At 47.8% G+C, this 20,719-nt stretch overlaps 1 protein-coding gene across 1 annotated transcript; it reads left to right on the top strand.

The window, feature by feature from the left end:
- Positions 1-3,307: 3,307 nt before the first annotated feature.
- Positions 3,308-10,050, top strand: H3-3A (H3.3 histone A). The gene is made up of 4 exons (XM_074817783.1): positions 3,308-3,457; positions 4,912-5,066; positions 6,579-6,732; positions 9,414-10,050. The coding sequence occupies exons 2-4, from the start codon at positions 4,939-4,941 to the stop codon at positions 9,540-9,542; spliced, it is 411 nt and encodes a 136-aa protein (XP_074673884.1). The 5' UTR covers positions 3,308-3,457; positions 4,912-4,938; the 3' UTR covers positions 9,543-10,050.
- The last annotated feature ends 10,669 nt before the right edge of the window (positions 10,051-20,719 follow it).

The raw sequence follows: 20,719 nt of genomic DNA, 5'->3' as shown, positions 1-20,719 counted from the left end.
TAAGGATGGAGATTGGAACTGGCTAGGAAAGGCTGTCCAGCCTGGGAGCTGCAGGGGGAAACACAGCAGGTCTGGGACTGGGACTAGCTGAAAAACTAGGGGAAGGTGGGAACAGTTTGGTGTGAAAATCAAGAGGCTGGAAGATGGGGATAGGAACAAAGAGAAAGGGCAGAAAAATGAAACTGCCTGAGCAAATACATTGAATCAAGGAGGGTGTGTAGGGAATATGGAATCATAAAATGGCCGGGAGCTGGGACGGGGAATAGGAGTGAGGACACAGTTGAGTGTGAAAGGGGGTTGGAGGTTCCGTGAGTGAGAGAAGAGAGATGGATCTGACGGAGAACAGGAAAGGAGAATTGGGTCTGGGAGGAGATACGTGGAAGTAGGAGTCCAGTGAGTGCTTGAAACATTTGCTCCAAAGCAGCATTTCTTTTTTTTCAGTAACAATTTTGCAACAGTATTTGGTACAGTGAGTTGTGACTAGTTGAGCCTGATTTGAAAAATGCCTGTTTTCCTCTGCCCAGAGTCTCCTGGGCAAGGTGAGAGAGGGAGTTTCCCAACAAGGTGAAGGTGAAGGAGAGTATTTTTGAAAATGTACCCTACTTGGGCAAGTCAAAATGAGTATGAGCTGTGGAAATCTGCCTCTTTTGGCTGGAGCAGGGCTGTGTACTGTCTGTGAAAGGTGCTAAAAACATCTCAGACAACTTCTGATTTGAACGTTCCTCTTTTCTGTCCGGTATTGCTTGAGTCTTCTTTGGCTCCAGTCTGGACCAGCTGTTTTCCATCCTAATCTTATTTCCCGTAGCAATCTGGACACGTTTACAGCAGCAGTGGTTAGGCTGGGTGAGGATGAAGTACTGCAGTTGTCCTTGGCATGTTAATGTCAGTTAAACCGGTGGAATCTCATTAGGCTAGATTTTTTTTTTTTTTTTTTTTCACGGCTGCTTACAGAACGCTGAAGAGTGGAAGATCCCTGTGGTGTGCAGAGATAAAGGCGTTCGGAATGGAGGAGTGAGCGCTTATCAGCGCTGCCGCTGAAGGAAAACCTCCGGAGTCCTTTTAGCGTTGGGCCAGCTCCTTCTGCAGCGTCCCGCGGATGGCGCACGAGTGGCCTTCGCGGTAACGCGTAGGGGGCTGCCCAGTGTCCTACCTGTTCCCGCCGCCCTGCAGAAGCAGGTTTTTAATGGCCTGAACCAGCGAGGCTGAAACGAGGGTGCAAAAGTTGGTAGTATTGGAATAGTTTTTCCTCGTCTGGGCTTTTCGCCGGTTCCCGCGCGGGCAGTTAACCGGGGGTACGCCGCCGTCCGGCCTGCGGGATTGGCTCAGCGCTTCCAAGGGGTCAGGACGGCTGGCGGTAGGGCAGGCAGCCGCGGCGGCGTCCCAGAGCAGAGGGAGAGGAGTGCTCGGTGCCGCGGGTCGCTGGGGGCTCCCCGCGGGGGAAGGGGCCGGGCGGGCAGCCCCGGGGCCGGGCCAGCCCCGCGCCGCGCCCCCGCCGTGACGTCATGGAATTCCAGGGCGCTTCCGCCAATGGCGGCGCGGGCCCGCGGCAGAGGGCGCAGTGCCAGCCCGCCGGGCGCTCGGGCGGCGCGCGGGGAGCGGCCGGGGGAAGGCAGGCGCGGCGGCCCCCTGCCCGCCCGCGAGCGGCGCGGAGGGAGAGCTCACGGGGCTCCGGGGAATTGATCCTCCCCGGGCAGCTGCCGGCGGCTGGGACGTGGCGCTGCCCGCTTCTAACTTTTCCAGCCGCGCGGTATGGGGTGCGGGTGTTGCGCTGGGAACTGATGCCAGTTTCGGTGCCTGCCTTGTGGAGCTTACGGAGGGTTTGCAAATACTCCATTGTATAATACTGTACAGCTTTGAGTTCGCTTTCTGCCTCTCCATTAAGGTGCTGTTCTCTCATAAAATACCATCAACAGATAAGTTACTCTGCTAATTCTTCTGTAAGTACAACTAAAATCCTTTGTGGTTGCTTTTTCCCGGGCAGTCACCTCTCAGACTCACCATAGGGTCAGAGGTGTATGTCTGGTCTGTCTACACCAGTCTGCGTAGTGCAGCCTGTTGTGTTTGAGTGCCAAAGCAGCCTCTATCTATTTTAGCCGGGTGTTCTGCCCACGATAACACTCTTCCTTGTCGGGCTTGATTGGCCCCAAGTGAATCGCTCTGCTCACATGGCTGAACTACTGCTGCTGCTGGAGGTAGCTTGGGTGTCTCTGCACAGAGCTGCATTACATCATCATTGTCCATAGTAAAGGTTTTGCAAATCAAATACAACTCCTTCTTATACCTAAAAGACAGACAAGATGATGGCACCAATCTGTGTGAGTACAGAATTTGGCTCTGCAGTTGAAATGTAGCTGAGAAAATTGCAAGTGACTGTTCAGTCATGTTAGGGTGGAGGTTACTTTCCCATCGGGTGTTTCATTTCTGACATTAACAGAAAATACAGTAAGAGTGAATTTTCTCATTAAACAACATGGCAGCTGATACAACTGGACAGGATCCGTTGGCAATGACAGTGCTAAACTTGCAGTCGCTTTTCTAATAACTGCATTTCAAACTTGAAGTAGTTGGCAGCACTGATACAGGGGATGAGACTCCTCTTCCTTCCAGACCTCAGATTTTCCCTGTGACCCGTTGCGTCTGCAGTGTGTTTCCCGGTCGGGAGTGACCCCGGCAGTGCCCTCCTGCCGCTCGGCTCTTATTTTGCAGAACGAGGAAAATGGCGCTTCCGTGGCAGACCCTCGTCGGGTTCCCTCCGCCGGGCCTGCTCGCGGCAGAATTTTGGTGTTGCTTCCATGTAAAGAAAAACCAACCCTCAAACCCTCCCCCCCCCAGTAAGAGGGGCTGCGGGGGATGACGAGGTGCCTTGTACACTTCGGTGGGTAAGAGCTGGGCCTGGCTCCCCCACCCCCCGGCCGGGTGCGGGCAGCCCCGGGCCCCCGCTGCGCCTGCCGCCCGCCCGGCGGGGCCCGGCCGTGCCTGCTGCCGGGCGGGGCGGGCGAGGGCTGACGGCCGGGGCTGCTGGGCCGGGCCGGGGGCCGCCTGCCCCGCTCCGTTCGGTTCGGCGGCGCTGAGCGGCCGCTGGCCCCGCTGTGGCCTGGCGCGCCCCCGGCCCGCCGGGGAGGGGAGGGGCGGCGGGGCGCCGGGGGAGGGAATCCCCCTCGCGCGCGGCGTGTCTTTTGTGTTTGTACACACGGCGCCGAGGGAGGGGCGGGGCCGGGGCGGGGCCGCGCCTTCCCTCCATTGTGCTCCATTGGCGGGCGGGCGGGGCCGGGGCGGGGCGCGGCGGCGGGGCGGGGCCGCGCGCGGGGCCGGCCCTCCCGAGTCAGCCATCTTTCAATTGTGCTCCGAGCCGCCGCCGCCGCCAGCAGCAGCAGCAGCTCCGGCTCCTCCTTGCGCCCGCCCGCCTGCCCGCCCTCCCTCCCTCCCGCACGGCAGCCGCGCTCGCCCAGCGGACGGGGTAAGTCTGGCGCCGCGCCCGCCGCCCCCCGCACCCCGCCGCCCCCCGGCGGCGCCCCGCCGCCCTCCGCCGACCCTCCCCACAAACTTTTGGGGGGCTCGGGAGGCGGCGGCGGCTCGGGTCCCCTTCCCCGCGCCGCCTTCCCGGCGCAGCCGGAGCGGCTCCCTCCGCCGGCACCCCCGGCCCCGCTTCGCGCCGTCGTTGCCCCCCTCTGCTCCCCTCGCCCCCGCTCCAAACCCCCCCCAGCAGCCTCCCCAGCCCCTTAGCTGCCTCCTCAGCCCGGCATCCCCCGGATCGGCGCTGGGAAGCGGCCGCAAAGAGGAGCCGCTCGCCAGCCCAGGGTAACTCTCCTGCCTTCCTTCCCCTGCTCCCCACAGTTGTTGCTCAGCTTCACCATCTTGTCTCTTTTCTCTGGTCACCGACCATATTTTTTTTCCTATTGCATAAAAAACAATAAAAAGGGAAAGAAATTCGCCGAAGGAACGACCCAAACCCAACGCAATTTTTTGGTTTTCGAGTGCAAACTTTTCCGCTGCCTCCCCCTTCGTCTGCACCCACATGGTTTGGAGTTCCTTGCGATTTTTTCGGCGTTATTTTTTGCAATTTATTTTTTCCTCCTTTGCAAAAGGACTAGGGCTGCATTTCGTGATTGTTTCCATTTTGTTCTGGGTCTGGGAGATGAGTTTGCCTGTGAGAGGCGCTTGGGAGCGAGGCAGCTTTGGGGAAGCAGTTGCACAGAAAGAGAAAGACGGCACCCAAAAAACAACCCCCCCTCCCCAAAAACAAAGTTTGTTGCTTTCTCGCACTTTATCCGGACCCTTTCCTTTTCGCACGATAAATGCCGATTTGCCTGCGGCTGCCGGCGGGTCGGGGAGCGCGGGCGGCGGCGGCGAGCGCCGGGCTGCCCGGCGGAGGGCCGGCGGGGGCTGCTTCTCCCCTCTCGCCCGCTCCGCCGTTTCGAAGGAGGTTTTCGCCGGGTGGAAGCGGAGGGTCGGGTGCCGGCCCCCCGGGCTTCGCCGGGCGGTATTTGCAAACACTTCGCAGGTGACGGGCGGCCGGCGGGGGGAGGCGACAGCCGCCTCTCCGCGCCTGCTGGCGGGCGACTCGCTCGGCTTCAGCCGCCGCCGCCTCGCTATTGAATTCGTGGGCAAAACCCCTGTATTTTAATATTCCGCGATCGGCAGGCGTTTAATTCCTAATTTTTTTTTAATTTTTTTTTTTCCTCTTTCTCTTTTTGGCGATTGGAGGCGTTAGGCGGGCTCGGAGGCGGTAACGACTCTCCCCGCCGTGAACGGCCGCGGGCAGGGGCGCGGGGCAGGGGGGCCGCCCGCGGGGGGGGCAGGTGCCGGCGGGGGCGTGCGCTGAGCGGGGCGGCCGGCCCCTCTCTCCCCATCCCTACACCCCCCCCTTTCCCCCCTCCCTCCCTACACCCACCCCCCCCCCCCCCCCGGCAGGTGTAAGGCAGCGACGTCGGCAGGAGCATGGCCCGCACCAAGCAGACCGCCCGCAAGTCCACCGGCGGGAAGGCGCCCCGCAAGCAGCTCGCCACCAAAGCCGCCCGCAAGAGCGCGCCCTCTACTGGCGGGGTGAAGAAGCCGCACCGCTACAGGTAACGCAGCGCCGCGCAGAGGCGGCGCCGGGCCGGCACCGGGACCGTCACACACCCCCCCCGCCCCCCCCCAGCTCCCTCCCCCGCCGGGCCGGGGGGGGCGGGGCGGGGCGCGGAGCCGCCGGGGGGGCTTCTCCGCTGCCGCGCTGCGCGCCCGCCCGCTCCCCGGGGCCGCACGCCGGCCCCGCTCCGCCGCGGCGGGGCGCGGGTCACCGCCTGCCGCAGAAAAAACCAGGAATGCCCAGCGCGGGCGTCGACCCCGTATTTACCATTAGCCCCTTGCTGGGCGTTTCGGTACCGGAGCCTAAAAAAATCAACACTCCCCCTTCCTTACGGTGGACGTGGCCCTGCGGGTTTTTTTAATCTCTTTTTTTTTTTTTTTTTTTTTTTCTTTTTACTTCTGGTTATTTAAGTGCTGCAGGAGGGTTGTGCCGCCGCGAAGTTTATTGTTACCGGCGTATCTTAATTTACTCGTAGGGTTTGATCCGTCCTCGGCGCCGTTTCGGCGCTGGTGGCCGTGCAGGGGAGGCGATCTGCCACGCGAGGGCGCGACGTGTCCACGGATGCGCAGGGCCTCCCCGAATAGCCGTGCGCTCCTTGTCCCAAATATAGACGTTTGTGCACGGGGGGATATGGGCTAGAATGGGCAGCAGATTTTTTGACAGTTCTCTGATAATGAAGTTTTCCAGTCCTTGCTCGGTGCAGAATGCTAACAGTCGTGCTTCAGCCTGGAGGCTGGTCTTGGGCTAGGTGTGCCTGTTCCTTGGGGAAAAGTGGATTGGGAAGGAGAGGCCGGTTTGAAAGAGGAACTTAATCTAGAAGTCTGTTGCTGTGGGTGTGAGGGAGAATTAATCAACTGGGAGAAAGGTGATAAAGCTGGAGCAGGAAAATACAAAGTTTCCACAGAAGTAAATGTGATATTAATTTCATGGATGGACGCTGTATCTGCAAAAGTACGTTGTTAATCTGAATTTGTTGTTCTGACACCAAAACTAACACAAGGAAATATGTTAGATAATTTGTACTGATAATACAACACAGAGTATAAATTCTGTTAGTTCTGTGGATGTTGACGGTGTCTTATGTCAGCAGGGAAAGAGAACTGGATTCCCCTTAAAATCGTGCTTGCTCTCAGGCTAAGAGGGTATCTGTGGTACAGCTGAACCAGCTAACTTGTGGCATTGTTGGGGTTTGCCTGTCTGTACCCAGATGTGCTGCTGTCCGTGAGCTAACGTGTGCTGCCCATCCCTCCTCTTAGTGAAGTCAGGGCCTCCAGGGCCTCGCACCTCTGCCTGAGGGTTCCCTGCTGAGGCCAGTGGAAGTTTGCACAGATCGGTGGTGAGGCAACAATGACCCTTTGCCACTGAAACTGGTTTTGTATTGTGAACTCTTCTAGTGAAAACAGAACATGTATGGTGCTATCATTTAGTTTAGATGATGAACCCGTATTTTTAAGGTGATGTAGAATATGTTTGGAATACTAATTTTTTCTTTTTTATTTAATTTTAAAAGGCCGGGTACCGTGGCCCTCCGTGAAATCAGGCGCTATCAAAAGTCTACCGAACTTTTGATCCGCAAACTTCCCTTCCAGCGTCTGGTGCGTGAAATTGCTCAGGACTTCAAAACAGATCTGCGCTTCCAGAGCGCTGCCATCGGTGCTTTGCAGGTGGGTGTTACCTGGGCAGGTCGGGTGGCAGTCTGGGGGGGTGCTGGGGGAGGGCTACCTCTCAGTAGGTAGGGGCCAGTGATGTTAGAGCGAGACCACCCCTCCACACCCCCAAAAAAGCCCCCAAAACCTGGAGACTGGTGGTACGGGAGGGCTCCGCCTCCCACCCCCATTGGCCAGGCTGTTTCTAGGGTTAGCCCCAGCTCTGCCGGATTGGTGGGCTGCCGCGGTGGGCGCAGCCCCTCCGGGGAGGGGGAGTGATATGGGGGGACGTGCCCTTCAGCCTTCCCTTGCTCAGAGTGGACCTGCTGATGGCCTATAGATAGCATAGGCTAAGCAGTGACAGGTCATCAGCTCCTTACAAAGGCTGGAAGTGTGGTTGGAGGGGGGCGGGTTGCTTTCTTTGGTTTGCTTTTGTTGTGTTGTCTTTTTTTAATAGCCCCCACCCCTCAAATAGTTGCACTTGACAGAACAGTGCGTCATATTAAGACACTTAAGATCAATCTTTTTCCTCTATCCTCAAGCTTTGTTAGAGGCTTTGCCTTTGAAAGCTACGCAGTCTGAGAGGAAACATCGTGTAAAGCTTGTTCTCGTGTGTCCAAATGGAGGTCTTGATATCCTCAAATGCTCTTCAGAGGAAAACAGCTTGATAAGCCACATCTAAATGGGTTAGGGAAATAAGTGCCTTTCTATGATGGAGTTGATGCTAAACACTTTTTTTTTTTAGTACATTAGTTAAATAACTTATTTAGAGTATATTGAGGGTGAAATATCAGTTGCTGTTTCTGGCCCAAATTCCTGCATGTAAGTTAGGTCCCCTCCAAGACTCGGGAGGAAACATGGGAACATTTCCCTCTTGTGATACCAAGACACTCCCAATTAGAGATAGGTCTTTACTGTTATTTTAGCTGTTGAAAGATTGTTCCAGAACCTATCTGTAATTGTAGAATGTCTGATATACAGGCAAAATGTTCTTTTTGTAGTTAATGACTTCCACTTGATAAGGCCCAAGACGTATGCCATGAGATCCTATAAACTGGAGCACGTGCTTAGCTTCAAAAGGTGGCTGCGTGCATCTGCAAAGTTGCTGCTTTTGCTTTTAGTTGTTACTCTGTTTTCACTGCTTGAGTGAATGTGGTGGTTCTTAAATCCTGAAGTTTACCAATGTGTCTTTTTATCAGGAACTGCTTATTAAAATTTAGTCAGTAGTTAATATATTTTCAGAAGGCTGGTTTGAACGTTCCTGGTTTTGCATTAAGGAGTTGCTGGTACAGAGCTTGTTCACATACTGTTCCTAGTGCTTCCTGCTTGCATATTTGCAAGAAAACCCACTTTTAACCCTTTAGTACCAAGTTGTTCATGCCAACATGGTTTATTTGGTTAAGTGGCTTTTCATGTAGTGATTTAGCAAAACTGTCCTACTGCATATGAAATGACTTACTACAGTCCTCATCTGCTGTAGTAAATATTTTTCTTTCTTCATACTAGATAATCTATGTTTTTAAACAGAATCTTTGAACCTAGTAAGTTGATTTTTTGCAACTCCTGGTAATGAAATGCTTCACACAAGCTGTTCTCTTGAATGTATTCTAGAAAGGGGGGCCTCAACCTCCTTTCTATAAGCGAGCCCCATCATTCCTGCCTTTTCACCCCAGCTGTCTGCTGTGTCCTGCTCTGCGTGCTGGTCTGATGCTGGCATGCCGACATGCTTCCTAGGAGATTTTTAGATATTAGAACTCTGTGTCAGCCTAGAAATGTGTAAACAGTTACTACTGCTGTGCTGGGCTTAATAGCAGTACCTTGACGTGAGCCAGAAGAATAATTAGGGCCAACTGAGCATCTCTCTAACCCAGAATCCTGCCTGCAGTTGTTCAGTAACAGGGAAAACACTGTGGTCGGGGTTGTGGTTTTCCTAGGATAGGACTTGTCACTTTGCATTCCCAAGTGCTGAGCCCATGATTCTCACACATGTAAGGTGAGAACCTTCTGTGATATTGGGGGGCTGTGCTGTGTGCCCAGATAGGCAGGAGATGCCTAGGCAGGAAGAAAGTATAGGAACAGGACAAGTGTCTAACAGTAATTCTACAAATGCTGTACTCCTTTTGGTGATTCAAGGAGTTCCTGAGCTAAAGGACTTGTTCTCTTATTTCTAATAATTCTCAGTACACTTTTTCTGCTCATTTTTGACTTTTGAATTAAGCCACCTCTTCAGTATCCTGTGGCAAGGAGCTGTGTGTTCAAACTGTGTGTTGTGAAAGAATACCTGCTCTTCTTTTCCCTGCTAATTTTACCTGATGCTCAATAGCTCTTACACTGGAAGAGACAGCAGACAAGCCACTCAAATCATGTAACCCAGCCTTTAAAAAGAGGAGTTCCTAAACAGACCAGCCTTTTGATAAGATAACCCCTTACCTTGTGAGAGTCCCGTCAGAATACTGGTTCACTTGTGTTCTGGAGGATGTCTTCACCAAATGGCAACTTTGACATAGAATATTCTTTGGTAGTTTATAAGAAAACGGAGGCTTGTATTTTTTGAGAATCTAAAACTGTTGATGCTTGTGTGTAATAAAGATAGAAGCCTAAACTTAATGCCATGTTATATTGTACTTTGAATTGTTATTATTATTTTTTCCTAGTGCCCAGAGAGTGAAAGTGTTCTTAACTCTTTTCTTCTACACTAGGAGGCAAGTGAAGCCTACTTGGTTGGCCTGTTTGAAGATACCAACCTGTGTGCTATCCATGCCAAACGTGTCACAATCATGCCAAAAGATATCCAGCTAGCACGCCGCATACGTGGAGAGCGTGCCTAAACTTCACTATGATGGGTTTGTCATTCTCGAAGCAAAATCTTCTTCCTGTTATTGGTAGTAATGAACGTTAGATATTTTTTCCATGGGGTTAAAAGGTACCTAAGTATATGGTTGCAAATGGAAAAATAGGGGACAGAATTGGGTATTGGCAAGTTTTTTTCCATTTTCATTTGTGTGTGGATTTTTAATATAAATGAGGGGACATAAAACATCAATGCGGTCAAAAAATGTTTCAGTGAACAAGTTTCAACAATTCAACTTTATAAAAAAAATTATAAATAAACCTGTCAAATTTTTCTGGACAATGCCAGCATTTGGATTTTTTTAAACAAGTAAATTTCTTACCAATGGCAACTAAATGGTGTTTGTAGCATTTTTATCATACAGTAGATTCCATCCATTCACTATACTTTTCTAACTGAGTTGTCCTACATGCAAGTACATGTTTTTAATGTTGTCTGTCTTCTGTGCTGTTCCTGTAAGTTTGCTATTAAAATACATTAAATGATGCCTGCTTTTAGTCTTGATTTTTGAATATTACATGTGGGTTATATTTGATTAAAAAATAATCAGCCTTCCCTTCCCTTTTTCTCTTCAATATGTGGCCTAAATACTTAGAGCAGATCTAGGAAACACTGGGGGTGCTACTTGGCTGACGTAGTGTATATGTGAGGGTGTTTTTTAAGAGTGTAAAATTTCTGTTTGCTCCACGTGAAAGCAAGTTTGGTGAGTATGTTACCAGGTAGAGTCTGGAGCTGGATTGAGCTCTCTTAACTAAGCTACGGTGCTAAGAAAAAACGGTTTTGTTGCTGTTTAAGTCATGTAAGAAAGGAATTAATGTTCTAATTTGGAAGCATTTCTGATTTTCATCGTTTGTTAGTATGGTGTAAGTGGTGGGGTGTGATGGTTTGGGGGTTTTTAGGGTGTTTCTGTTTCCTCTTAAACCCTTTTGCACTGTTACTGGTTTCTCAGTTTGTAGGTGTTCACTTTTTGGTTGACTACCTTTCTGTTTCAGTCACACCCTCTAGCATGTTTGAGAGCTTAGTGCACATGTGATTAGTTTCAGTTTGTGCACTAATGAAAAAGACACTTCTCGACCATTTTTCTTAGTTACAGTACTTCATAGAAGCAGTACTTAAGAGCACACACTTGAAACTTACTGGTTTTTTTTATATTCCCCCCAACTGCTGATGAAAGTTCCTGTGAAGAAATTTACTGCTGAAATTATGTTCTAGAAAAACTTGGGTTTAATTTTTCACCTGAAACTTCTGATGGCCCAGTCTGGAGATGAGTTATGTGGTGTACTTTTTGATAGCTCTTGCAGATAATGAAATGAATTACACAGAAGAAAATATGTAGGTAGTGAACAGATTTCACCTCTATACTAAGACTCCTACAGAGCTTATTTGCTGCTAACTTCTTTCAAGAGGTTCCAAGTGAGCTCTAATCACACGAGTGAATTTGTCTGAAGATTTCCAAAGAGGATTAATAGAGATGTATTATCTGCTTTGGTATCTTGAACAGAGCCAAAAACTACAGAATAAATCACATTATTCATAACTTGCTCGGCTCTAGTAATGAATGCTGTCTGCCAGGGTTGTGTGGAGTAAAGTATTTAAATGGAGTAGCTTGTCACAGAGAAAACTAATGCTAGACAAAATGTGATCACATCCTTTTGATGCCAGGCAGTTCATAGCTATCAACTAAAAATTAAGGAAGACTTGTCTTGGAGCATCCAGAGCAACAGAAATATAAACTTAGCGATTTAAGATGTCACTTCTGTCTACTTGATAACAACCCTGTTAAACTTGCTATAAATGCATTTCAATACAATTAACTACTTGTTTTGTCCTGTACTTCAGAATTCTGCTTCATGCATCAGTCAACAATGCTGCAACCACCTACACAAAAAGGTAATCAGGCTGAATTATTTTTTGTTGTTTAATAACTTGGAATTGAAGCATTGATAACTTTTTTCTTTCTTAGGTATACTAGAAAACCAAATCTAGAGATCTTGGTACTGAAATGAAATACCGAGTTCTTTCTCTTAAAGAGGAATATCCCAGTTTAACTGACAATGCAGTTAAATTGTTCAAGGCACAAGAATTCATAATGGAAGATGAGGGGGATCTGGAATCTATGCGGTTGGCAACATGGAAGTGTGCAATGCTGCACGTGCAGCTTAGGGATAAAGTTTGCCTTTTTGACAGTGTTGGTTATGACGGTTGTGGCCCTGGAGATGCCCTGTGAATCCTGTCAGTGATTAGCTGTCTTTGTCTATATTGATACCAAGTGTAGTCTTGGTTTTATTCCTGAGGAATCTTAGGGTACTACTTCTCTGCTCCTCATTTGTTTTTTTTGAGGATGATGGATTTTCATTCTTCAGAGTTTTCCACTGTTTCAGTGAACAAATTAATCTCTTATCTTTTCCACCACCTGCCCTGAGTACACTGTTTTCGTCTTTACTGTGTGGCAGCATAAAAATAAGAATAATTAAATCATCAGCTTTCATTAAGAACTGCAGTTTTTTAAGTTTGCCAGAATGGTCAGATGTCAGTCCAATTTTGGATGGATCTTCTAGTTGATGCTGTTTAATGTTAATGGAGGAAGGGGAGTACAAAAGGTGACATTGCTGGGGGTTTTATGCTGAGAGTTTAGTTACTTGGGTGGTTTTTTTTTTTCAGCAGATTTTGGAAGCTATCTGTCTAAGTATTGTTGACATAACTCATCCAGAGTTGACAGTTCACTTGCACCTAGGAGTCTATCAAAGACAAGTTCTGCAGTACAGAAACAGCAGCACAAAAAGGGGGGATTGGTGTTAATAAAAAAGCTACAGAGGAGGAGGAACAAGACCATCTACGGTTCCTGTTTAATCAACTTTTTTTCCTTGTGTAGTAGCACTCCAACAAAATCGTTTTTGGGAAGTGGTGGGGGGACAGGAGGACTACGTAGCACTGGAGATCTGCAGTTAGGGCATGCAGGGATTGGTAGAGAAGGTAGGATACAGCTTGTTATTTAGAGTTAAGTTTTCGGCTGCTGATGTTGTGTGGCACTCCCTTCCTTCTGTCATTTCAGGATTACAGGTTCCTGCTCCCTGGGGTGAAGAAGGAGGGCAGACAAAATAGTTCTGATCCAGTTACATGCAATGGTGTGGTTTAAAAATAACTGAAGAGTTGTGGTTTGATCAATGCAGTTTCCTCATTTCACACGTTGGCACGTGTCTGTCGTGCTGTTTGGAGTGAGCAGTAGCTGTTGGTGGCCCTGTTAGCTGTCTGCATATGCAGGTTTGGGCATCAGCTAAAAAGAAAATCAGCCTGTAGTACAAAGTCTGCGGGCGTTTACCAAATAGGTATTGCAGCTTGTCGTCTTTGTCTCCTGGGCTGCTTCCTCTGGAACTGACAGGTGTGGAAATGAGTCACAGGGGGAGTTAGCTGACCTACAGCATGGCAATCCACTAAAACATTTTATTGCTCTTGGGTGTCCTAAGTGTTCTTTTGATAAAACCAGAGATGGTCCTCTTGGAACTGTATATGCCTGCTTGTTGGGTGAGATAATTTTTGAGAAAACCATTGACAAACAAAATCTAATGGATTTAAAATAACTTAAAGGTTTGGGGGTTTTTTTGTTTTGTTTTCGGAGAAGCACTGTTTTCTTCAGCCAGTTTTGAAAACACCGTTTAAAGTCTTGCAAGATTCTTAGTAACTACAGTTGCCATATGTTGAAGAAATTGTAGTATTTAAAAATGTAAATTCCTATTAACTTGTGTTTGGGAGTTGTGGGGAAAGAGAATACCATCAAAGTTGAATGCAGGCTAATTTAACAGTGACAGAAAAAGAAATCTGCTGAAGTCACACGTGCTGCATTCTCTGCAAAAAGAAATTATGGTTTACATGTGAGAGAGATGTAATGCTGATTTAAAGCATTCCCATTCTGTGGAATAAGTGGTTTCAGGTTCCCCTTTCACATCTGAAGAAGTAGGCTGAACTTCGGTTCCTAAAATAGTTTACCTCTTTTACCCCATAGCAGTTCTGCTATTTCCTGGGCAATTCAGTTGCAGCTGAGATTCTAAATACTATAAACAAGTTGTGGTCATGTGGACATCCTCCTGGGGAGGACTTTAAGTGTACTGGGTGGAGGGATAGACATGATGTGGCTCCTTACTTGTTAGAGACAAACATATTCACAGGTTGAACATCTGTTTAACGCATATTGTTGCATGTATGTCCACATTTCAATTCCTGAATTATTTTGTGAAGTCCTGTATAATGTGTATGTGATAAGCTTTTTTAGGTTTTAGATCTAGGGATGTAAATAGCTGCATTTACTTGCTATTTTTTTATATACAAACCCTTATTTTTTCTGAAGTTGGATGCTTTGTATTAGCAAAATTGAAAAGCAAGCTTGCCTACCAGAGCCAAAAATTAATGTACTGGGAAGTAACTTCAGACACAAGATTAGTCTCTCATGTGGCTGTATCAAACTCAACTGGTAGCTCTTGAGAGCTTGACTAGCATGGAGCTTAAACCCAGCATTTCAGTTTTTCTTTAGGAAAGTAACTTGCTGAATATAAAGTAACTAATATGAGTGTATCTGTGTTTAAGTGATTCATCACTGAGCTGGGTTCAGCCAGCCCTTTATCCCATCTGGCAGTAGCTACTAGGTGATGCCACTGCCCAGGGACCAGATTCATTAGTGCCTGCTCTATGACAAGTGGTAGCACCTACTTGAAATTCACAATGCCATCTTGCTCAGGAAGGAGAGTAAATGCAACTATTTCTCTTAAAACAACTGTTCACCAACAATCTCTTACACTGGTGAATTTTTGGGATGTGTTTTGTAATTTGGGATTACTGTCCTGGGACATACATTCTTGTCCTCTGACTTTCACTGGGTTTTGTGACCACGTGGTGATTTGATTCCACTTTTTGATGTGACTGAAAGCAGTGTGTCTCTCACACATGCTTCCCATGCCGCCGTTTTTGGTCAAGTAGCCAAATAATTTGACTCAGCATATCGGCTTGATCTAAGCGATAGAGCAGGCAGGAGAGTAGGACTATCCATTTCCCTAGCAGTATACAGTTTAGGTTCAGTTTCGCAATGCGTTTAATCCAAACTTATGCCTGTACTACTATTCTAATACCAGCTTCTGCCACACTTGCCTCTCTTAGGACGCCATGGTGGGTTGGTTCAGTTTATCTTCTGGAGCTTAATTTTAAATACAAGGTTTAATGAAGTACAGGCAGTGTTCAGATCAAAAGATGATGATTGCATTATTTACTGCAATTTTGTTTTTCACTATAGCAAACACATGCCACTTTTCTTGGTCTTCATAATGAGTAAGGAATTAAAAACACTTTTCATATAACTTGGCTTCTTCAAAGGCTTGAATTCAGAGAAGGAATTCTAGAGTCAGGAAAGTTTCTCCCTGGTCCAGATCACCCTGCTGATACTGGGGAGCTGTTTTATCAGCTTTTACTTGTGTATTATTCCCATCAGCATGTATAATGAGTCAGCAGCAGCGATGAGAATTTTTTTGCACTAAGTGAATGTTGCAGACTTTTTAATGGCAGGTTTGCCTACAAACAGACAAGTATTTTGCTGAACAAAAAGCCACTGTTTACGTATTTATTTTTTTTTAATCTGAGGAGGCTTTGTTATCTTCTGACCTGGATAATACGATGTCAAAAAAACAAGCTCAGTGTGTGAAAAACACTACATCTATCAATAGTAGAATTAAAAAGGGACTGTTACGACTGCTTAGGCTGATTGGCTTAATGTAAGCTACTGAATTTCATCAGATAGTACCTAATCCAGTTCATATTGTCTTTTTGAATTTAAAACATATGAAGCTTAGCAGTACATATAGCAGAGGCTGAAGACTTGCTACAGAAGTGTGTGCACCAAAAACATCTCTAGGGAATGTGAAGGGACTATCTGGTTTCTGTTAGGGAGAGCTACTGTCACATAGTTGATTAAGGCAAGAAATGGCTCTCAGAAAAACCCCACAAACTATAAGAATTTATTACTTTTTAGATATGTTTTCAAAGGGTGCCTCAGCATAGCATGAGCCCTCTCTTGAGGGTTATATTTCAAGCAGTGATGGCCTGGTTGTGGGGGAGCAGACCCCCCCCTTATTGCCTGGTCTCATTGTTAGACAGCTATTACTCAGAATACATCCCTCCCCTGCTACCTGCATGAGAATAAAGTAAGTTGGGCCAGAAGAGTTCTGGTGTATGGCCAAGTATCTACTCCAGATGAGATGAGTTGGTCACAATTCAGGGCCATGAATGGAGAAGTAGGATCAAGGCGGGACACGCAGGTAAGGACGTGTCTTTTTCTTCTCTTGCCCTTGTGGCTGACTTTCTCCCTTCTTGCTGGACTGAAGTTGTGACCTATGTCAGAGGGACTTTCTGCCCAGAAAGTTGGTTTCTGGGTGTTGTCCCAGAGGCAGCTGTTATATCTGGGTTTTTTCTGATTCATAGCCTTCCCCTTCCTCGCCCATGCATGGGGACTTTAATAAAATTAAAAAAACCCCACCCCCCCAACAACAACAAATCTGATTCTTGTAGGAGATAGCTACCACCTTTTCTTTATCCAAGAATTTTCTGTGTATGCCTGACAGTGGTGGAATGCTTCAGAATAAATGAGGAAGGACAGCATGAATTGTAGCTGTAAGTGTGAGGGGCTTTTTGGCTGCCTCCTGCCTGTCATCCCTGGGAATATTACCTGTTACATGATCACAACTAAATAAATATACAAGAAATTATTTATTTAAAATGAAGATTATTGTTGAATTGTGAGAAATGGCTGCAAAATGCTGAGGCTTAGGAATGCTCTCGGTTGGAGCATACCTAGACAGAAGCTTTCTGCATTTTCCTTCATGGTGATGCCTACTGTCCTTCATAGCAGTAACACTGAAGATCCAGACACTTGAGTAAAATCCCACAAAAGATGAGGTTGAGGTCAAAGGCAGATGCAGCATGTGCTCTCCAAGTAGGTGTCATAGTTGCTCTTGAGTGGGAAATAAGCCTAGATTCCTGTCCATCTTTCTTGATAACACGTTTGTAGGCTTATATGTAGCTTGCAGTTTGAGACGTGCGCACGTATTCTCTGCTGTATTGTCCCCTGCCAACAGCATCCCCCTCATCTCCTTGTGTAGGCATGCCATTACACACAGCAGGATCTCTAACAGCAGGGGTGCTTTATGTTACTAGAAGCTCGTGTGAATTCAGAAAGATTTAAGGAGAAGAAAAAAAAAAAAAAGCCTGTGGGGAAAAAAAAAATCATCCCTATGGCTCTGGAAACCACTTGTGTCTCCTGATGGTGTTAGGACTGAGCATTCTTGTCCCCCTACCTTGACAGGAGTCTGTCCTCACCTCCTCATTGCATGATGTTGGCGTTTATGTATATGCTGTTTCGTGGAAGCGTCCCAAATAAAACTCAACTGGAAAATGTCTATTGCATATACATCCTGCAGTGACTGTGAGCTAATTCCATATGCCTCGGCGATAAATGCTAACCCTTGGTTTTGCCCCCGCCATCTTCTGTTCATGAATAATTAGGCTAGTTGATCCCCTCTCCTGCCAATCTAGATTTGTGAGAGATTTTGCAAGTTAAACTATTTTTGAGTTTTCCTTAGCGTCTGTTGAAGTTGGTGAGCAATGTAAATATCTCTTCTGCCTTTACCTTCTGGATTGCTTTGAGGAGAGGACAGGCTGAGATGACATAGCAGCCATCAGGTGAGAGATGCTCCATTCTTTCCCCTGTACTGGAGGAGGAGGAAGGCCGAAGAAATGGTATTTACAGTCCTGCTCAGGCCTCCTGTTTAAATGCATCATTGCCTGGCAGCTGAGCCCCTGTCCAGCAGCCTCGGGGTGGGAAGGCTGCCAGGTGAACACATGGGCATGGATGCCGGCCGCGAGGAGCACGACAGGAATTGTGGATGGCAGGATGGGCGTCCCAGCTGGGTGCATCCCTGGGACCGGTTACCGCTGAGGAGCTGCATGTCCCTGCATCTAAAGGCTGGAGTGACTTCAAACAGTCTCTGTGCCTGCTAATTTGGGGCATGGGAGAGTTGCCAGGCTGAGGCACGTGTAGCCCTGAGACCTCAGGCTTCAGCTTAGCCACAGAGCGGGTAGGAAACTGGCAGCAGCGGCGCAAGCTTCCGTGTGCTGGCTTGCCGATGTGCTTTGCCCAGAGGGGCTGTCTCCACGTGGCTTTTCCTTTGTGCCTTCTTGCATCTGCACCCCGCTGGGGCTGAGGGTGTGGGCCAGAGAAGATGCGTAGAGGGGGGGGACCTCTACAGCAGGTCCTGGGTGTGTGGGCAGGCACAGGGAGCACAGGGCTTGCCTTGCTGATGCCAGCACTAACTCTCCCAGGAGGACAGGGTGAAAGCTGGGACCTCAGCAGACAGACGTGAGCAACGGGGGAAGTCTAGGGTGTTGGTTTGAGGGATACTGCTGTGGATGCACGCACTGCCTTCCAGGAGATGACTGGCATGGTTGAGGTCATTTGTGTCAGGAGGGTTTTGCCATATTCCCAGGGTGTGATCTTAGCAGTGCTAACCCTTACAGTAGTCACTGAGCTGGCACCAGGGAGCTGTGCCTTGCTGCTGACTTGACCTGGGACTGGGCTGGGAGCTCAGGTGCTGAGCGCCTAGCCCCAACCAAGGGGAAGTGTTACATGATGTGGGGATCTGCAATAGTTGTTGGCTCCCTCTAGGCCCCCCTCTTCAGGTTTATGTGTGCAAAAAATGAGCAAAAGCATTTGTCTTTGCCTGAGTTGTTGAGGAAGAGGGACTCATTTTCTTTTAGTGAATAGGTGGTAGGGTTTTTTTGGTGGTGCCAGCCCTATCCCCATGACAAAGGTGTCCTTCCTCCCTTCCATTTCCTGGTACGTGAAATGCTTTAAATTGATGGCTACTTGCCCTTGTTTTGAAGTTACGGAGACGGTTCTTTGATATAACCGCCAGCTCTGCTGCACAGCTCAGGCGTAGTGAAGTTGAGACGTTTTCTGCCTGGTGTCAGCTTGAAGCCTTGCAGACACTGAATCCCTCTAGAGGAGGGCACATCTGTTCAGGAATCTGATCTCATTTCTGCCTTATAGATTCTCCAACTAAATGGACCATTTGCTTTCATGAAAGTAATTGCTTTGAATGCTGTGGAAAAAAGAAGCCAAAGCCACAGACGGTATCTAACCTAGCTGGTGTTTATTCAATAAATTAATAAAATAAACACTAATAGGGTAGCATTCAAGTTCACAACGGTGCAGTAATCCATTTTTAAGCTGTTGTGGCTATTGCTAGCAGAGCACACCACACAGCAGTTGCTATCTGTAATGTGAAAAACCTGGCTACGGGTGCAGATAGCGGTTATAGTACACCCACGAGCATCGTGGAGCCAGGGCGTAACAGTTCCATAGAAACACATCTGTTCCCTGCCACACTGATGAGGAGCTGCTCTGGTTCCACTGCCTGATGCTGCCAGCACTGAATTCGTCCCCCTGGTCCTAGTTACCTGAGCTACAGGAGATCCTGTAAAATATGATGCTAATACTGGGAGGTTGTTGACCTTGGCACCTTGTTCCTGAAGCTGCTCTGACCTTCCTCGTGCCTGGCTGTTGTGCAGGCAGGCCGCGCGCTCCCTGCGTGGAAAGTAGCAAGCTTCTGTCTCTCAATATAGGGAAACCTGGGTCGCTCAAACTCTGTGTCAATATGACTTGTGTGCTCTTCCTACAAATAAGAAAGGCATAATGACATTCTTGCCATAAAGCTTCTTCCCTTCCCTGCTACATCACCCTGCCCCTCTCTGCCATTGCCGTAGCCTTCCTGCTCCCTACTCACAGTAAAACAGAAATACTGCTGCACGCCCTGTCTGAAAGGGGCAGTGGGTACATCTCGCCCCATGCACAGACTCCTTTTGTGCAGCAGGGAAGATATGTCTGATGTCTGCAAGTACCACAGCAGCTGCAGCGGCTTGGCTGGCTAAGGCCATGTCCTCTAAAGCTAGCAGCATCCTTCCCTCATGGTCCTTGAATCCCTTCACCTCCTGACTTTGGTATGAGGTTGGGCAGATGCCTTTTTATGTGCTTAAATAATAATGTACGTTATTTACTACAAGTATATTATAATAAATAATGTATTAATAATTATAATAATATATCATGTAAGCATATATTTATTGTAATTATATTATTAATACATTAGTTTAATATAATTATATATATGCACACATAAAATATATTAATGTTGTTATTTTAACATATGAGGGTGGGTAGATGCTTTTTATATGCTTAAATAATATTATGTTTTGTAAATATATATTTAAGCATATTAAAAAGCATCTCCTCAACCTCATACCAAAGTCACAAGGTGAGAGGAATCAAGTACTACAACAGAAGGCTGCTGCTAGCTTTTTTTTTTTTTTTTTTTTTTTCTGAAGAGCTGGTAAAGGTAGGTTGATTTAGGTTTACTTGTTAATATTGCCTTTTCTGACTTTTTTTTTTTTAAGAAACAGCAAAAGTTAAGTGGATTCTTCAGAAAGAAGAGACATTTTTACAGACGTACAGCTATTAAAATGGCACTAACACCACCATGGAGCTCATCGCTATTACCCAGGCCACAGCCATCAAGGGCCAGCCCAGGCACTTTCTTTGGGGGGTGTGATGTGCTGCAACCGAGAACTGTGATTTCTCTCCCTCTCCTGCCCTCTCCTCACCTCCTCCGAGAGCTGCCTTTGCAGTTTTGTGGCAGATGCAACACAGATGACCTCTTTCCTGGGTATCTTTCATTAGATACTAGAAGACTCATTTTGTTTCTCTAACAGCCTGCCATCCTAGTGAGATTCCAGCACCTGCTCTGCAGAGCAGCTCAGAGTCAAGGTGTGTGCCTCAGGTTCCAGTTGCAGAGACGGTGTGCAAGGGAGGTGAGGCATGGGGTATGGCAAAGCTGGTGACAGAGCAAGTGTCCAGCTTCAGCAGGCTCCTGAGCTGATTTGACATTACGCAAAGATGTGGTTTTTCCTCATGGCAGCAAAGGTTTTGCTGGATGGTTGTGGTTTTTACTGCTAGATGGATGAAGATGGCTCCAGCTGGGGACGAGGAGAACCACCTGAGCTTTGCTCTTCCAGCTTGAGGAAAATGCATATCCATCCCCAAGCTGGAGCTTGTGTGAGTAGATG

This window comes from Strix aluco, chromosome 3, assembly GCF_031877795.1.
Source record: "Strix aluco isolate bStrAlu1 chromosome 3, bStrAlu1.hap1, whole genome shotgun sequence".
NCBI lineage: Eukaryota > Metazoa > Chordata > Aves > Strigiformes > Strigidae > Strix > Strix aluco.
The sequence above is the reverse complement of the archived record's forward strand: the minus strand, read 5'-3'. Positions and strand labels throughout refer to the sequence as shown.